The sequence below is a fragment of the Pteronotus mesoamericanus genome, unplaced genomic scaffold, assembly GCF_021234165.1.
Source record: "Pteronotus mesoamericanus isolate MK-2021 breed Mesoamerican mustached bat unplaced genomic scaffold, CSHL_Meso_final contig_164, whole genome shotgun sequence".
Lineage (NCBI taxonomy): Eukaryota > Metazoa > Chordata > Mammalia > Chiroptera > Mormoopidae > Pteronotus > Pteronotus mesoamericanus.
In genome coordinates, this window is record NW_026555065.1 from 6,604,436 (window position 1) to 6,622,853 (window position 18,418).

At 33.1% G+C, this 18,418-nt stretch overlaps 1 protein-coding gene across 3 annotated transcripts in view; it reads left to right on the forward strand.

Moving 5' to 3' along the window:
• Positions 1–18,418, forward strand: part of VPS13C (vacuolar protein sorting 13 homolog C) — a 180,625-nt gene that overhangs the window by 108,464 nt on the left and 53,743 nt on the right. For all 3 annotated transcript variants that reach the window (XM_054565332.1, XM_054565331.1, XM_054565333.1), the window contains exons 46-56: positions 1,603–1,753; positions 4,596–4,705; positions 7,202–7,371; positions 8,695–8,954; positions 10,052–10,281; positions 11,657–11,749; positions 14,189–14,554; positions 14,899–14,985; positions 16,270–16,425; positions 16,591–16,855; positions 17,498–17,658. In XM_054565332.1, the coding sequence (XP_054421307.1) occupies positions 1,603–1,753; positions 4,596–4,705; positions 7,202–7,371; positions 8,695–8,954; positions 10,052–10,281; positions 11,657–11,749; positions 14,189–14,554; positions 14,899–14,985; positions 16,270–16,425; positions 16,591–16,855; positions 17,498–17,658 (2,049 nt within the window). The remainder of the gene's footprint in view (positions 1–1,602; positions 1,754–4,595; positions 4,706–7,201; positions 7,372–8,694; positions 8,955–10,051; positions 10,282–11,656; positions 11,750–14,188; positions 14,555–14,898; positions 14,986–16,269; positions 16,426–16,590; positions 16,856–17,497; positions 17,659–18,418) is intronic.

The window sequence follows — 18,418 nt, forward strand, 5'->3', positions numbered from 1 at the left end:
ATCTCATTATGGTTTTGATTTCCATTTCCCTAATAGTGAAGTTGAGCATCTTTTCATATATCCATTGGCCGTCTGTCTTTTTTGGAGAAGTTGTCTTTTCAGATCTTCTGCCCATTTTTAAATTGGATTGTTTGTTTGATGTCACGTTTGAATTCTTTATCTATTTTGGATTTTAAAAACCCTAGTTGGAGCTGTTGTTTGCAAATATCTTCTCCCACTCGGTTGGTTGCCTCTTTGTTTTGGTGCTGGTTTCTTTTGCTGCCGAGAAACTTTTTAGTTTGATATAGTCCCATTCATTTATTTTTGCTTTTACTTCCCTTGCTTGCCTTTGGGGTCAGATTAATAAAATCTGCTCTAATTCCATGGTCCATAATTTTAGTACCTATGTTTTCTTCTATGTAATGTATTGTTTCAGGTCATATAGTTAGATCTTTGATCCATTTTTAGTTAATTTTTGTATATGGGGAGAAGCAGTAGTCTGGTTTCATTCTTTGCATGTGACTTGTAAATTGATTGGATTTGCCAGTAAAATGGCACAGAGTAGCAGATTGGATCATAAAACAAAACTGAATTATATACTCTCTTTAGAAGACACATCTAAGTTGCAAAGACAAATAGAGACTCAAAGTGAAAGAGTGGAACACAATTCTCAAAGAAAACGGCATTCACAGAAAAGCAGGTGTATCCATAGTTATATCTGACAAAATAGATTTCAGGATAACAAAGGTAACGAGAGACAAAGGTGGACATTTTACGATGATAAAGGGAACACTACATCAGGAAATCATAACACTTCTCAATATATATGCACCTAACCAGGGAGCACCAAAACATATAAAGCAACTACTCACAGAACAAAAGGGAGAAACTGACAAAAACAGTCATAGTAGGGGACCTTAATACCCCATTGACAGCTATAGATAGGTCATCCAAAAGGAAAATCAATAAAGTAATATCAGCCTTAAATGACAAATTAGACCAAATAGACATAATTGACATTTACAGAGCCTTTCATCCCAAAATACCATATTATACATTCTTCTCTCGTGCACATGGAGCATTCTCAAGGATAGACCATATATTGGGACACAAAACTAGCCTGAACAAATTTAAGAAGATTGAAATTATACCAGGCATATTCTTCAACCACAATGTTTTGAAAATAGAAATCAACTGCAAAAAGGAAGCAAAAACCCACAAATATGTGGAGAATAAACTACCCCCCCCCCTCCGGCTTAAGGTAGATTAGTGATTTTCAACTGGTGTGCCACAGAATTTTTAAAACATGGAATACCTGACTATTTAGCCAGGGCACTGACCTCTTTTCTCTTAGGTTGTCAAATAATAAATTGACAATAACAAACACAACAGTAGCTGTTCTGTGTGAATGAATAAAAAAATTATACCTGTTTTGTCAGATTGCCAAAAAATATATTTTTGGGTGTATCTCAGATATTAGTAATAGTTTATGTGTGCTGTGAGATGAAAAAGGTTAAAAATTGCTGAGTTAAATGAACAGTTTGAGGAACCCTAAGTTAATACATAGATAGGATATTCTGCATTTTTATTATTTTATATTAATAACGACATATTGATTTCTAGGTTGCTCTCAGTGCAGATGATTTAACAGTTTTAATGAAAATTTTGCTGGAAAATCTTGCAGAAGCTTCTTCACAGCCAAGCCCTACACCATCTACCCAGGAGGTGGTAAGAGTCAGAAAAGATGTTTTGAGTGGACCTGACCATTGCAAAGGTATAAATTAATTAATATTTTTGCTTTGATCATGGAGAGAAATTAGTGTTAATGCCATATTTAGTATAGGGTTTTTTTAGTTGTCCTGTATAATACAGCATGAACTGATTCAGTATTGTATCAATATTATTTACTGTGGAAAAGATCCCAGGGGAAGGAGGTATGCTCAGTGTCTGCTGTAAGGGAACGGGCTGCATGTTGATGCAGGTTTGCCTTTTACTTGTGCAAGCTGAATTTGCTGACCTCAAGAGGCACTGAGGTGGTATACCTTGAGAGAAAAAGCAAACTAGTCATGAAGCATAGCAATGTCCCTAAATAATTAGGAGAGAAAAGGACCTTGATATCTTACTCAGATGACTGGCCCATGAGAAGGGAAGGTATTCTTATATAGTAATTGCTCTACTTACCTGGATTTATTGGAGAATCATACACAGTGGTACCTCGCTACTTGTTGGCTTCAGAACTTATCATATCTGGTACTTGTCACATTTTGTTGAGGAAAAGTGTTTCAGCATTCTATGCTTGCTCACCACGCATTGCACTTGCTAGAACTCATATGAGCCATGACGCCACCCCACAAGAGAAAATGCTTTATCAATCATCTCTTGCTCACCACTCATTGGAATGAATTAACAACAAATACTGAGGTGCCACTGTAGTCAGATACATAAGAGAATTTTCCAGGTTATTAAAATTAAATCTTCTAAGAGCACTGAACCTTTTAAAATTCAGCCATTTTTAAAGGGTAATTTTTCTAAAATACAACATTTCTTTTTGCCTTATTAAATGGTTATATAGAATATAATTTCACTCTTTTTCATCATGTTAAGTCATTGTTAAGAATATTATGTTTTATTCTATTATTGGGTTAATATTTCCATGGCTAAAAAGAGATGAAATTGTGGGTTCATATTTCCTTGGATTAATACTTCCATGGCTGAAAAGAGATGAAGTTCTCCTTGCCTTTATAATAAATGTCCCTAGATTATTGTGTTTTTATAATACTTTGATCATCCCCTATTACACCTGTAAAACTGCCTGTTAATAATACCATACCAACACTGCTTCTGCTATAGTCATGACCAGTGTGTTTTGAGGTAGCAAAACAAATGATTAGAGAAATATGCAAAATGAGGTTTTTGGTTCAGGTGGATAGTTATGAGTGCTATACAAGTTTGGTGAGAGAAGCATCTTTTCCCCAGGTTAGGGGAAAAGCATATAGACAAATGCTAGATAAGCAGGTTGTTGCTATGGTGAGACAAGAACTAGGTACAGATGAATAAACTATAGCAGGCAAGCTTTATGTAATTAATGGTCTCAATATGTTCAGCTGTGGTCAATTCACATATCAGATTCTGGATATTTGATTAATGTGATATTTGGTTGGCCAAAAAGTCCATTTAGTTTTATCTGTGAAATAGAAGACACATTTTTCATTTTCACCAATATCTTTATTGATTTGGACATTTTATTTTGGCTGTCTCCTGTGTGGCATACTATTGATTGTTCTTAATGTCTTGATTTGATAACTATCCATTTCAGCTGGTCTGCCCAACCATGGAGCATCATCGAGCCAGAAATCTCTGGCACAGAACTTCATAAACCACATATGATACATTCAGTCAGACACAGCACCTTCTTCATACACTGCACAAATCTTTTTTTTTGCATTCCAGTTGCATTTTTACCTTTCTTCAAATAGTAAAGCATAACATGCTGAAAATGATGTGTATTATCTTCTTCCATCTTCAGTGTTATAAAACGGCTACACAGAAATTCACCAACTTTGATAAGTGTTTTTTAAATGCACACTGATATGACAGCTATCACAATACAATCTAACAAAATTGTTTTGAAGGAAGTTAAAGACACATAATAGCCATCTTACAAAAAAAACCTAGTGAACTTTTTGGACGTCCCATACTTTGGAAAACTTGTGAATTCAGATGAAAGCTGCAAACATAGTGAAGATTGGAATGTAAATTATTCTCAGAGAAGGAAAAAAAACAGCATTTTTCACCTTGGAGAAGCTTTTATGTGGTTAAAGTTATGCAGTGTTTGCTGTTACAGTAACTTTAAGAAAGACTTTCCTATAAATGACCAAAGAATAGAACTAATCCTCAAAAGAGATTATAGAATCGCTTTGTAAGAGTGATTGAAATATCTTCCAGTACCTTTGTAGGATATTGAAAGGAATGTCTGTTCTTACCTGTTAAAAAATTTCTGCTTAAAGATGAGGGAAAAGAGTAAATTACCTCTTGAAGTCTCTTTCTTGTCAAAATTTCAAAGGCTCCGTGCCCCATATTAGATTTGAGCTCTATTGACTCTGATGTTGAGTTATATTATGTCCTTCTTGTGCAGGTAGTGGGTTGAGTGACATGGTAGTTAAAGGTAGTAAGAAGTGCACTATTGCTAGCAGAGGATCTGTTGCTTACTAGCTGTCTGTTCTAGGGCAAAGTTATTTTACTTTTCTATGCCTCTAGTTTTATAATCTGTTGTGAATGTCTTGTAACCAGTTACATGAAATACTTTGATAATTGTAACTCTAATAAGGAATGTTGCTCTGGAGGGACTTTTTAAAAAAATTTGTCTTGATAGTCTTTGCAAGACCCCCTCTTTTTAAAAAAAAATGTAGATAATCTGCCTCTGTTATTTTGCCCTGTACTAAATACATATAGAATAAATCATTGGCATTTTTATTGTCTCATGATATGATTTAAAGAATTCTAGAAAGTACGATATAAATTTAGAATAATAAATTATCCAAGCTTTTAAAATATAAACAAAATCAAACCCCTACCTAAAAGTTTGTAAATTTTTCTATGTATGTTTGAACCATTAGAACAGGATTTGGCAGACTCAGAGCTTTCTGTGGACCAGAATGTCACTCTCCAATTTGACTTTCACTTTGAATCTCTTTCCATTGTCCTTTATAACAGTGATATCAACCAGGTATGTACTAAATTTCTGTATGTAGAAATAAATCCTCAGCTCTTTATTGAATTCTAAAATATTGGCATTATTGACATATCTGTCATTATCATAAAAAATTATATGTCTATGACATTCTACTTGGATTACAGAATGCATTGTACATTGGTCTTGTTCTCTGACTTTGTTACTGTTTTTAATATTCCTAGGCTAAGGAAGTTTTTACATTTTTTTCTAAGTAACATTAGCACTAAAACACTTTGATCCATAATTAGTAGAAGAATCTTATATATGAGTAATTATATGCACAATTTTATTATATAGCTAAATATATGTACATATATAACTAAGGAAAACAATTTAGTAATGGCTTTGGAACTATAGAGGATTATTTTTAAATTTGTGATTATCCATGATATAAAAGGATTAATTATATTTTTACTGAATAAATTTTGTGTGTAGTAGGTACATATTCAGGATACTCATTAACAAATTGAAAAACTGAGGTCCTGCGCCATAATGATCCGAACTAAGGGATGCATCAGTGGTATTTTAGAAAGCTATTTTTTACTGTGTAGATAGTATCTTTTAATAAATATTTTTGATTATGGCAATTAATTATGTTTAATACTCATAATGCCTTTGCCATATGCTAATATGCAATATTTTTATTAATATTTTTAATACTTTCTGACTATGGATATTATATCTGTTAATGTCCATTTATATTTTATCTTCCATTTCATATTGTTTTCTAAAAATTATATAATATTCATATATTGTTACTGTTGAGCCTTGACTAGTATTTGTCATTTGTACAATGAACTGCCTTAAGTTTTTAAATGTTGACTAAAGATGAGAAAATTACCTTTCTGGAAAATGAACAGTTAAATGTATTCTTTATTTCACTTAAGGTACCATCATTCTTCTGGTTACCCACCTTTAGAATCTCAGTGTATTCTTTTGCTTCCTTCTTTGTTGACCATTATTCATTTAGACACTGATTGCTATGAGTTTTTTTCCTTGAACATTTGTTTTTTTCGTGTCAGTTCTTACTGCTGCTTTTAGTACAGCAATGGTATCCTTGTTTGTTGCTCTTTTTCCTTTCATCCATCCTAGACATTGGTGCAAGTTCAGTTTCCGAAATAATTTTTATGTAGCCATTTACAACTTTCCATTCTCTTTTAAAAACATTCAGTGCTTTGTGAATTTTACCTTACTAAAAAAAAAATTCAGTGGCTTCAAATTATCTACATCAGTATCTGTACCCCAAACATTAATATACTGTGATCAGTAGTTACGTCACAGATCATTTCTATTAATAGTTACAAATCAGAAGTTTGTGAATTATTTACATTTTTATAAATTAAAGTCATTCCAAGTTTTTCAATAATAACGTCGTTTTGACCCATTTGCATGCAATATACTTTTTTGAGAGAAGATGTGGAGTTATAACACATGCCAAGAATAAATTAAACATTACCATTACTCTCATAGGCATGCCATAGTCTGCAGTGAGCTATTAGGACTAATATTTACCTAACTGAAGACTTCTTTTCTTTGGTTGTTTGGTTAGGTTTTGTTCTTTAAAAGTCTGGATATATCTACACAATTTCAAGCTATATTTTGATGACAAAGATTGAAGTCCTTTTTCCTATGAATAAAATTGTAAATCTTTAATTTAGGATTTGAGACCTTGATTAGGCCTCCATATTTGTCTTCAGCTCTTATTCCCTACCATCCTTTAATTGGACTATTCAAGCCTAAGCAGTCTGTACCTTGTGCCTTCAGAGCATCTTGAATTCTTTGTTCATGTTTTTTCCTTTTCTAGAGTTTCTTCTACACCCTCTTAGACTATCTAATTCCATTCAATCTCTGAGGCTCAATTAAGTTCTCACCTTTATGATTTTTTCCTAGCACATAATGATCTTTTTGACCCCCTGAGCTTTTGCTATTTATATTCTTTACCTTATCATTTAATATCTTTTGTGGAATAGGGGAGGATATAAATATGAATAAATAAATTACTACATGTCATTATTTGATCATTTACAACTTACAGCCATCTCTTTGTGATGTTCCTTTTAATGTAGTTCTATTTTTTTTTTTCCCATTAGGATATAAGCTCACTTAGCTTACCTATCATGCCTTGCCATTCTTGTAAACCCCATAGTTTCTATCATGGTATTTTTTACAGAAGATATCATTAAATATCTATTAGTTAGAATGATTGATTGACAAAAATATTTCCTGATTATTTTTATTTTCATCAAACTGATAAATTTTTATATATTAACTATTGTTAAGTATCAGCACACATACACGTGTATTTATTTGTATGTAGGTATATACTCACAAATAAGATTATTCTGATTCGTTTTTTTGTGTTTTAATGCCCGTTCTTTTAAAATTTGGGATATTGATTTGCCCTTAAAATCTTAGGTAAGAAATATGTTTCCAAGTAATTATATAATATTTAACGATAATTTATTTTTTTGCTTGAAAAATATACCACAGGAATCCAAACTTTCATTTCATAATGACAGTTTGAGGCTTGGTGAACTCAGACTACATCTTATGGCCTCCTCAGGGAAGATGTTTAAGGATGGCTCAATGAGTGTTGGCATTAAACTTAAGACATGCACCCTTGATGATCTCAGAGAAGGCATTGAAAGAGCAACATCAAGGTTTGTCATCTCTGAATTTGCTGCAGTTTCTTTAAGCTTGGCATCACTCCTGACCTTGCTGCCAGGCATTGATTGCTAGGCTTGGGATTATCAAAAGAGGTCTGTGGCCATACTGCAATTTGAAGGGTATCAGCAAGTAGTGCTGATGTCAAGTTCAGTTGCTTCAAAATTTGAATCAAAGAGAACCTTAAAAATAAAATGGAGTACTGTGTTAAAAGCAGGAACCAAGAACTGTAAGAATTTTAATAGTTAAATCCACATGAGCTGGTCCATTGATAATATGTTTTTCTAAATTGTTCCCAATAGGCAGAATCTTTTTAAAAAGTCTTAAAATTATGTATAAGTTTAAACATTTTATAAATTACATACAATTATATAAATTTATAAATTATATATAAATTTTTGTCTTATTTTGTCTGTAAACAGTTCTCTGACATTTCTTTCAAAGTTTCAGTGGAAATGGAATCCCTAGCCTTTATACATTAGCAATCTGTTTTTGAAAGATTAACTCATATCAGCCTGCTATAAAGTGGGAAATGTGTAACTTTAACATCCTAAGTATGTTTTTATTTCTTTCCCAGATAATGAGGCAAAATATTTTTGTCTTAGATTTTTTTTGTTTTTGGTAAAAAAAATTATGCTGCTACCTAACCTTGGACTCCATTGAAATATGTACTGAATAGTTTTGAACCCTTTATTTTCTCAGAGATGAATCAGTGAAAAAATAATGCTATTTTGCATGCAGGTTTTCTAGTTTTCACATTTCATGTTTGAGGTAGCTGTCCACAGCTGTCTAGGTAACAGTGATGAATAGCTATCATCTTTTTTGGAAGTCTGCTCTTCATAGTACATGTGAGGGTGTAAGGGAACTATCATTGCAGTAACTTGATAAACACTGGCTGATTTGAATTGTATTGAATACTTTTGGACTCAAATTATGTAGGTTGATCTTTGGAGATAAATTCCTTAAAAGAGGTTATATTTTGTAAAATAATCTAAACAGGTGGCTCTTAAATTTTGTGGGTCCTATTAATGTGCTTAGTTAATGGCCAACATTTCTTCCAGCAGTCATCGATTTGTTTTTCTAGTATTGCATTATAATTAAAAAATATTTTGTAATTGCTCAATAACCTGAATCTTGCTGAAGAGATTAGGAGACTGTGTCTTGAGTGCTAATTAGCTTATTAGACTCCAGTTAACAGTGACCTGTTTTCTGTTTACATGAGAAACTGAAAGGCGAAAGAAAGATTATTAAGATATATATGTATATTTCATTTTTAATTATTTTAGCAGGAATAAAATAATGAATGTGTATTTTTTCAGAATGATTGATAAGAAGAATAACCAAGATAACAACAGTTCTATGATTGATGTAAGTTACAAACAAGGCAAAGATGGAAGAAGTAATCTTGATGCTGTTCTTGACAAGCTGTATGTATGTGCCAGTGTGGAATTTCTGATGACTGTAGCAGATTTTTTTATCAAAGCTATGCCTCAAAGTCCAGAAAATATGGCAAAAGAATTAAAAGAATTACAGATTCAACCACGACAGACTTCTACAGCAAAAATCAAGATAGAGAAAGGTAAGCAGAGTTTGTCTTAGATGACAGCTTATATATTTTAGCAAAAATCACTTGAAGGGAAAAAGAGAAATGGAAAATTTAAGAATGTGAAATTATTCTTTCAAATTTAACCATATTTTATAGAAAAGTTTTAGGACTAGGAGCCAGGAAACCTCAGCTCCTAACTCTGCACTAACATTTCTTTATTTATCCAGAAATAGAGGGAGTGAGTTAATCTGTGTCTGTGGTTCCCCTCTTTATAGAGGGGACCCTTTTATTCAAAGAAAATTTTTGAATAAAATACTTTGCCTATTGAAGAGCAGTTGAAGAGATAAAAACAACGCGGAGCATTGGAGGACAGCATGATGCCTGTGGACATCACCTGTGACTCCTTCAACTCAGTGGAGTGTTTGCAAATATCAGGTCGCGGTGTGCACTGAAGCCACTTCCCTTCTGTGTTAATTATTATAGCATTACCAAGTAGATCACTCATTTTCTTTGTTATAATTATCTAAGGTCAAGCATTTTTCTCTCTAATGTATAACTCATCAAGACTGGAAAATTACATTTATTGGCATGGTCAGAATTTTCCATTTACCTTTATTAAACAGTAATCATATCTAATGTCTTTGTATTTATATATACATGTAATGTATTTATGCTATAGATTGGGACTGACTGCGGTATATACTATATGGCAAAATCAATGTAAAACAAATAATAACGGTCTACTTTATCATGATCTCTTATCCTCTTCTTGATAGTGTCCTCTCCTGTTTTTCCATCCTTGCCCCTGTGGCATAACCTAATAATACAACCTTCTGTGCATATACATGCGTATACCTTACTTTTGAGGGAAAAAAACTTCAAAGTATTCCTGCTAGGTCAAAGAGGGAATGATAATCAGATGACAGGGATCAGCTTGCAATATCCTGCACAATTAACATTCGTTAATAATGATTTATTATTAGTATGTACCAGTCAATTATTAGTGTTATTCACTTGACCATATCCATTAAAGCAGGGTATTAGAAACAATTTAGCAAAAATAGATAGCATGTACTCAAGTGACAAGATTTACATTACAGCTTTTTTGGTTCCTATTTTTGTTGCTTCAGATGATTCTGTAAGACCAGATATGACGTTAAAGGCCAGGATCACAGATCCAGAAGTGGTATTTGTTGCCAACCTGACAAAGGCTGATGCCCCTGCTCTGTCAGCCTCATTCCAATGTGACTTCTCTCTATCAACATCAAAACAGCAACAGATGATGGAAGCTTCTGTAGCGGATCTTAAAGTGCTAGCTTGCCCTTTTCTCAGAGAAAAGAGGGGAAAAAACATTACCACAGTAAGAATTGCCTTATATTTTAAGCTTAGATTGAAGAATGGCAGAAATGGTTGATTTACAGAATCCTAGAATGTGAAAACTATGGAGGACAGAGGTTTTTTACTAGAAACTTGAGGTTTTATAGACAAGGATGTTAAATTCCCAAAATGTTAAGTGATTTAGCTGCGGTTGCTGGTGACAGAACTGGGACAACCTCGGTCTTATTTTCTTTTCATTATACCATTTCTGTTGAACTGAATTTAAATTTTGCTACAAATCAACATTCCTTTTCAGCTGTTTATGTTTATTCCTCAAAGTATATCCAATGAATAAATGAATGAATGAATACTAAAGTCTCAAAGCTTACAACGAAAAATTCAATTAGAATTATGTGGAGTTATTAAAAGTTATCTTCAATTATATTTTCATGTTGTTGAAAAATTACTTTAGTTAATTTCATTATCACATTGATTATTTCTTAGTTTTAAATGGATAATTTGATATTAAAGAAGATCATTAGATTATGTGACCCATTTGTGTTGTTTTAAACTAAAAATATCTATGGGCAAAGTAACTTGCCTAAAGAAATGCAGTGCTCGGCTTAGTCTATACTTTATCATGAAACATTCTTTAGCACGATCATCTTTTGATAATTCATAGAAAACCTTATTAATCACTGTATTAAAAGCTCCTTGTAATGTTTTTTAAATGAAATTTGATATAGTACTGATCTTTCAATTCAGGTGCAAGGTTATTTTATTTTGTTAATGATATATGAAAATATGGTTTTCATAGCTTTAATAAATCGCATTTGAAGACTTGAAATTTATAATAAGGACCTTATTATATTGAAGGCTGATCTTTTATTAGGCAATCTGAAAACTGTTCATTTACTTACCACTCCATTCTCTTTTTTCTTTTAAAGGTTTTAAAATAACAGTTTTTTGAAAATAATTTCAAGTGATTAAGTGGTGATAAAAATTACAATGAAATAACTAGTTTCATTTCCTCATGTATCTCTTTGCAAATGTACGATTCTGCCATAATCTTTAGCTCATTTTTATAGGTATCTTAAAAGTAGGTTTTACAGTGAGCATCATTTAAAAAGATATTGTAGCAAAAGGAAACATTTCAATATTCTTATAGTAAATGTGCATCATTAGTTAAGAATTTGGCATAAAGAAATTGATCAGAATTGCTTAAAGTTCTTTAACAATGTTCATAGACTTGCATTAGTTTAGAAGAGTTCTCGCAAGAGTTCTCAGCTAATTTGCCATCTTGCTTTTAGTAGTAGGCTGTAGTTAAAAATCTAAAGTTAAGTAAGACATGTTCTTGTGTGGTTACATATGTAACAGTTCTATTACTATAGATAAGAATTTATTTTATTTGTTTCTAGGTCTTACAGCCCTGTTCTTTATTTATGGAAAAATGTACATGGACTTCAGGAAAACAATATATAAATATTGTAGTTGGAGAATTTATAATTAAGGTTAGTACATATTGTATTATTTGGATGAACATTTATTCTTATTTTTCTAACAGTATCATTTAGTGTCTCATAACTAGGCCATTATGCTAGTCGCGTACTCAGTAATCGTATCTGTTAACATTAAAATACATTTTTGGTTTTTTAAAGATTTTACTTATTTATTTATTTTTAGAGAGGAGAAGGAAGGGAGAAAGAGAGGGAGAGAAACATCAATGTGTGGTTGCATAGGGGACCTGGCCTGCCACCCAGGCATGTGCCCTATATCTGGAATCGAACTGGCGACCCTTTGCTTTGCAGGCCAGCCCTCAGTCCACTGAGCTACACCAGTCAGGGCATAAAATACATTTTCCTTTAATGCAAATATTAGTTTCTGTTTTCTTTTAAAGAGTACTTCCAAATATCTACAAATGTTCAGGGTAGTTTTTATCAATTATATTTCATGTGTGTGTTGGGGAGATTAGGTTTGAGGGGAGAGTAGAGATGGAGTAGAAAGAGAAGGAAAGGAAGGATAGAAAAATGAGATTTTTATTGTTTTAACTATAGTACGTTCTTTTTAGGTTTTTAATGTATAATTTTAATGTGATTATGTGATTAAGTGTTTTGGCTTATAAAATATCTGTAATGACAGATGTGTGCTAGAAATAAATAATTGAGATTTACTTTTTAAAAATCTCTTACATTTAAAGATTGGAAAAACAGTCTCTTTTCTCCAATAGCATTCATATTTTTTAAGTATGACTTCATGACCAGTTATACGTGGAACATATAAAATAGTTTCCAAAAACTTATATTTCTCTCTGTCCGGAGGACACAAAATTGAGGTGACTAGAACCAATTCCATTAGTAACGTTTAGGTAAATAACCAATAGCAGTTAAACCAAGGCTCAAACTAATGTCATTCGAATTACCATGTAAATAACAATGCATTTTTAATATTTTAAAATGCTGGATAGTTTAGATTGTATTTTGTTAACAGATCTACCTTTTAAAAGACTTAAAGTAGTAAGTGAGGGGGAAACTCTGAATTTGCATGCATTTTGTCTAAGACACGGGGAGGGTTGTATTTCTGTTTCTTTGTATATCAATTTATTTATTTATTTAGTCAACAGACATTTTTTGAACTCTTACTGTGAATGAAAAAGCTCCTGTACAATGCACTGGGGATACATAGTCCGTGCCTTAAAAAAACTTAATGATATATGAGAGAGAAAGAAGTAAATCAGTGACTCTAGCTTTCAGTGCTAGAGGCATGCATATGGTGCTGTTGGGAGCAGAGACAAAGGTCCTCTAACTCAGACCAGGACATCTGGGAAACCTGTCTGGAAGCCAGACTACTTGAATCGAGTTTTGAACATCTGAGGGGAGGTTAGACTGGGAGTAGGGGTGGTTACCCATACAGAACTGACAGTACACACAAAGCTAGAGGTGTGAGAAATCCTTTAAAGGACCTGGAGGGATGCCCATGTGGCTAGAGAGGATGGTGTGCTGGAACTGTAGAATTGAGAGCAGTAAGTACAGGTGACATTAATAAGGTAATGGAAAAAGATTGTTAACAGGTTAAGTTTGGAAAGCAGTGTATATCAGATTCCTCTTTTGGCAATATAGTCATATATCTTTATCATATTAAAAAAAAGTTGTGAGGAAGAACAATAAAAGAATCCCCATAACGTATTTAATCCAGTATTGCTCAGACTTTGGGAAATCCTGCCTAGCTAATTGATTAGATGTCAGGTCACAAGGAACTTTGTTCCCTAAGCTAAAGAGTTTGAATTTTATTCTGAAAGTTATGGGAAGCTGTTGAAGATTTTAACCATAGGAATGGCATACCCAGATTTGGATTTTAGAAAAATTATGCTGGTGGAAATGTGGAGGGTGGGCCGAGAGGGTGCCAACTGGATATAGAAGACATCATCATGTAGAACTGAGGCACAGTGATAAGAATGAACTTGTGAGCAAAGATACTATCCGAAGATGATAAGCAGTAGAATTTGCAAATCCTGGGGTAAGTGGAAAAGGATCATGGTGATTCTCTGGCTTCCTGCTTCAGTAAGACAAACGAAAACCATATCTGTAAATCTTGATGAGGATCACACACTTTGGTTTAGTTAATGCAGTTGGTTGAAAATGAAAACTTCAGTGACACTTTTGCATTTTTCTGGTCACATAGCACAATTTTACTTTGAATTCATCAGTGTAACTTTAGGTTTTGACTATTGACGTATAACATTAGTTACTTAATTCCAGAGTAACCTAAGCAGAAATCATTGTTATGAGGTTAGTTGACTAGACACATGATTTTGTGTGTTCTCTGTTTTCCTTAGTTAATTTAATATATTTAAAATTTTATTTAGTTACTTTTACACTTTCGTATTTTGTATTAATTCTTCTCATCTGGTTAAGAGTTCACTCTAAAAGCCTTTCTGCTTTCTTTTTTTAAAGGTTTCACCCATAATTCTTAATACTGTGATGACAATCATGGCTGCTATGTCTCCAAAGACAAAAGAAGATGAATGTAAAGATACATCTAAGGAAACAGGAAATCTTTGGGGTGTCAAATCTATCAGTGATTATAACTATTGGTTTCTTGGTGTTGACATGGCAACAGAAATAACAGAAAATTTCCAAGACATTGAACATCCATTGATAGAGGAAAATTGTGATGTTGTTGTAGAGTCAGTTCAAGTTACCTTAGAATGTGGACTTGGGCATCAAACTGTACCTTTATTGTTGGCGGAGTCAAAATTTTTAGGAAATATTAAAAATTGGACTTCCCTCATGGCTGCTTCTGCTGACTTGACACTAGAGGTATGACTGCATTATTTAGTAGCTCCAAAACCAACTTTTACAGAACTAAGATGTGAACTTTTTTTGTTTGCACATGGACACAGCTAGCATATATGAATAGATTCTAACATCTAATCTGTTGGCGTGAAGTATTATTTGGTCATTAGTTTTTAAAGATTCTTTTGCTAAATAATTTGTTTTTGGAAATAAGGTGAAGGAAAATGCACTCTCTTTATAGATATTCTTGGGGTCTTCAGGTGTGTTGTTAAAACGGCTATTGACATATAACAGTATTTTCCTACTGATTATAGAAATACACATTTAAAGTTGAACGACTCTCTTATTATAATTCTGTGCCTTTTCAGGTTCACTATTACAATGAAATCCATGCTGTTTGGGAACCACTGATTGAGAGAGTGGAGGGGACGAGGCCATGGAAGTTAAGGCTCCATGTAAGGAAAACTTGAAATATCTTTGTGTAGAATGACACTGTGTACATGTCCTTATATTTTTTAGTGCAGTGACTCTTAAGGTATTGGTCTAGGATCCTTCAGGCCTTTTTAGGGAGCCCATCGGGGTTAAAACTCCTTTCATAAGAATACTCAGACATTATATACCATTGTCATTCTCATTCTCTCATGAGCGTGCAGTGGAATTTTCCAGAGACTAAGTGATATTGCAACAGAATGAAATCAGAGCAGAAGTGAGAATCCACTTGCCTTCTCTTAAGGTGGACACTAAAGAGAGCTCTTGTTATCCCTCTTCTCACTATACAGTTTAATAGTTACTTTCTATTAAAATATTATTTATGTTAACTTGTTATTTTTAAGTGAATATTTAAATTTTGCTCAGTTTTAGTTTCTATCCTTGATCTTAGCCAAAGGGCTGAGAGCGATAAGCTTTAGTTTCTAGTGGAGTACCTGTTGATAGATATAAAGTGAAACTCTTTGGGATCCTCAGTGATTTGAGAACTGCCATTCTAGTTCATAAGTTCTTTTGTGTTATCTCTTTATGGCGCTTCTTGAGAACACTTCAGAAGCCTAGATACCAAAGTACTATTTCAGTATTAACAGGAATGTGAATTATATACCCTTAAGAAATGTCGCAGCACACCTCTCTGGCAGCTTGACTGAAGCGCGGAAATGGAATCAACAGATTCTTTTTTTAAAGACAAGTAGTCACTTAACCTGTGTCTCAGTTTCCTCTCAGTAAACTGGAAGTAACATTTATGACCTGCCTTTTTCTGGCATAGTCACGCTAACAAAGAATGTTTTTCTCAAGGCTTTTGAAATGCTATTGGAATAAAAACTATGATGGAGTCTGATGGCTGGTTGAAAGCTTATCATATTCCTTATCTGTGGGTGTAACTGGTAAAAAATAGAAGGGGTTCCAGGTATTCAGTCCAATAAGGATCAGTTTTAGACTTCAGGTTCATCCTAGGTTGCTCATCAGACCATAATGACCAGTGAGTCAGGCAGCATTGGGCGGCAGCTTGCCCTGACTTTGAGTGCTTTCATGGCACAGTTCTAAACCTTTCTCCATGTACTCCCACACTGGAAGGAAGAATGTTGATCTGTGCTAAATCAAGGTGAAGCACGGAATGTTTCTGAAAATAAGACTTGGGGAGCCTCAATATAAAGTGACTACTTTAGGAGAATTTAACTGTATTGAGAATATTTTAATTTTGTTACTGATTGGCTAATAACCTGAATTTGTTATGTTATATATCCTCACAGGTAAAGAAGAATCCAGTCCAGGATAAAAGTTTGATGCCAGGAGATGATTTTATTGTTTTTCCTGAGCCACAAACAGCAGTTCATATTTCTTCAGGAGATACAATGAATATAACAATATCCAAAAGCTGTCTTAATGTTTTCAATAATTTAGCAAAAGTATGTTTGGTTCTTGTTTGGAATATTTCAAATGGAATTTTAAATTGAAACATGTGGATTATTTTTGTTGGTAATCAAAATTAGTTTCTAAAATGTGTAGTCATAGTGTAATTTTTTTTAAATGTGTATCTTGCAAAAATTTTGTGATGTTGTGTTCCTTTTCAGGGTTTTTCAGAAGGCACTGCTTCTACTTTTGACTACTCTTTAAAAGACAAGGCTCCTTTTACAGTAAAGAATGCTCTGGGTGTTCCCATTAAGGTGCAGCCCAATCATAATCTTAGAGTAATGGGCCCCCCTGATAAAAGCAGTGTTTATGATGTCGATGTTGGTCAGAATTTGGAATTGGAATATGCCAGCATGGTACCTTCATGTCAAGGGAAAGTATCTATATTGAGCTGTCAAGAAAGCTCCTTCTTTACTCTGACCTTTGGTATGCTATATTTATTTTATATTAAGGGCATCTTTGGAATTGGTGGTGTGGGCTCATTTTTGACAATGTTTTGAAGATACCTTGGGAGACATTTCTAAAGACTTAAAACTAATATTTGATAAACGCCTGTCTCTTATTTTCTTCCTTTAAATTTGAGAAAATTAAACTTGGTTAATTTTAGAATTACCTTTGAAACTAGATTTCTAGGTTTTTTGTTTTTAGTTTTTATTATTTTTCATTTTTTTATTGCTGTTCAGTTATAGTTGTCCCAGTTTTTCCCCTGCCGCTCTCCTCTATACCACCCCCGCTTCAGTCAGTCCGCACCCTGTTTTTAAACAATGCAGTACGTGCTGTGTTCCAAAAAGGATGGAAGTTCAAGGAGGAGAGAAAAATAACTATATTCAGAAGTCCTAAGATATTGGTAGTAATTACCACTATTACAAAGAAAAAATTACATAATTGCTGTATAGTGGAGGGGATAAGGAACAAGTTGAATTTTGTTGGTTTGTTTTCATACAGTGTATAGTTAATTTCTGGCATGAGGGGGAGTACTCGTCATTATTTTGAGACACTGATAATTATTCTAAGAGAAATATAGTTAAATTAATATTTGGAATGCTTTTCACTTACTCTCTGCCTTAGTACCTTATGGATATACAGAAGTTGCAAAAATCCCTATTGCCAGACCTGGTCGACAATTGTATAATGTACGGAATCCTAATGCCAGTCATTCTGACTCAGTCTTGGTACAAATTGATGCAACTGAAGGAAATAAAGTAATCACCCTTCGCTCTCCTCTTCAGGTAATGCATTAAAGTGAATTATGTCCTTTTAAGTATATTGATTAATATTAAATCATTTAGGTAAATATAGGAATACAGTGAAACTTCATTACATCAATACTGATTACTCAGAAATAAGTAACAGATTGAACTGTCTGCTGCTTCCTATCCAACTTGCTTTTGTAATCTTTATTTTAAATGTCTGATAAAACAATCTTGTTAATTTAAAGCCTATTTTTCTTAACTTCCTGGGTTTCTTAAAATTAATGAAGATTTTTTTGTTTATTCTTTTAAAGATTCAGAACTGAACAATTTTATATAAGTTGGTTGTCAAATAGGATGACATTCCATTTTGTTCGTATATCAGTTGGGATTGAATTATATGAGGGCATGTTGGAATGATTTCCTTCCCCCCCAAAAAAAATTTCACATCTTATGCTGTATAAATGTTTTCTTTTATACCTTTAATGGTTTATCCATTTTTTTCCTTTTCTGTACATTATTGCAGTATATGGTCAAAAAAAGAAATTTCTCCCTATCTCTAACAGCAGATAAAAATAAGAGGATTTCAAATTTTGGCCATTGTTAGCTTAGTTTCCTGTTAGCTCCAGCCTACATCACACTGTAGTCAAGAAAAGGAAGTTGTACTACTTTTTCTTATAATTCCTTTCCTATCCATTTCTGTATAGTCACATAGTGCATTGATAAAAGGTTATAATGGAGAAAATACTATGGCTGAAATTTTCAGATTAATACATATTTCGTAGATAACATTATACAC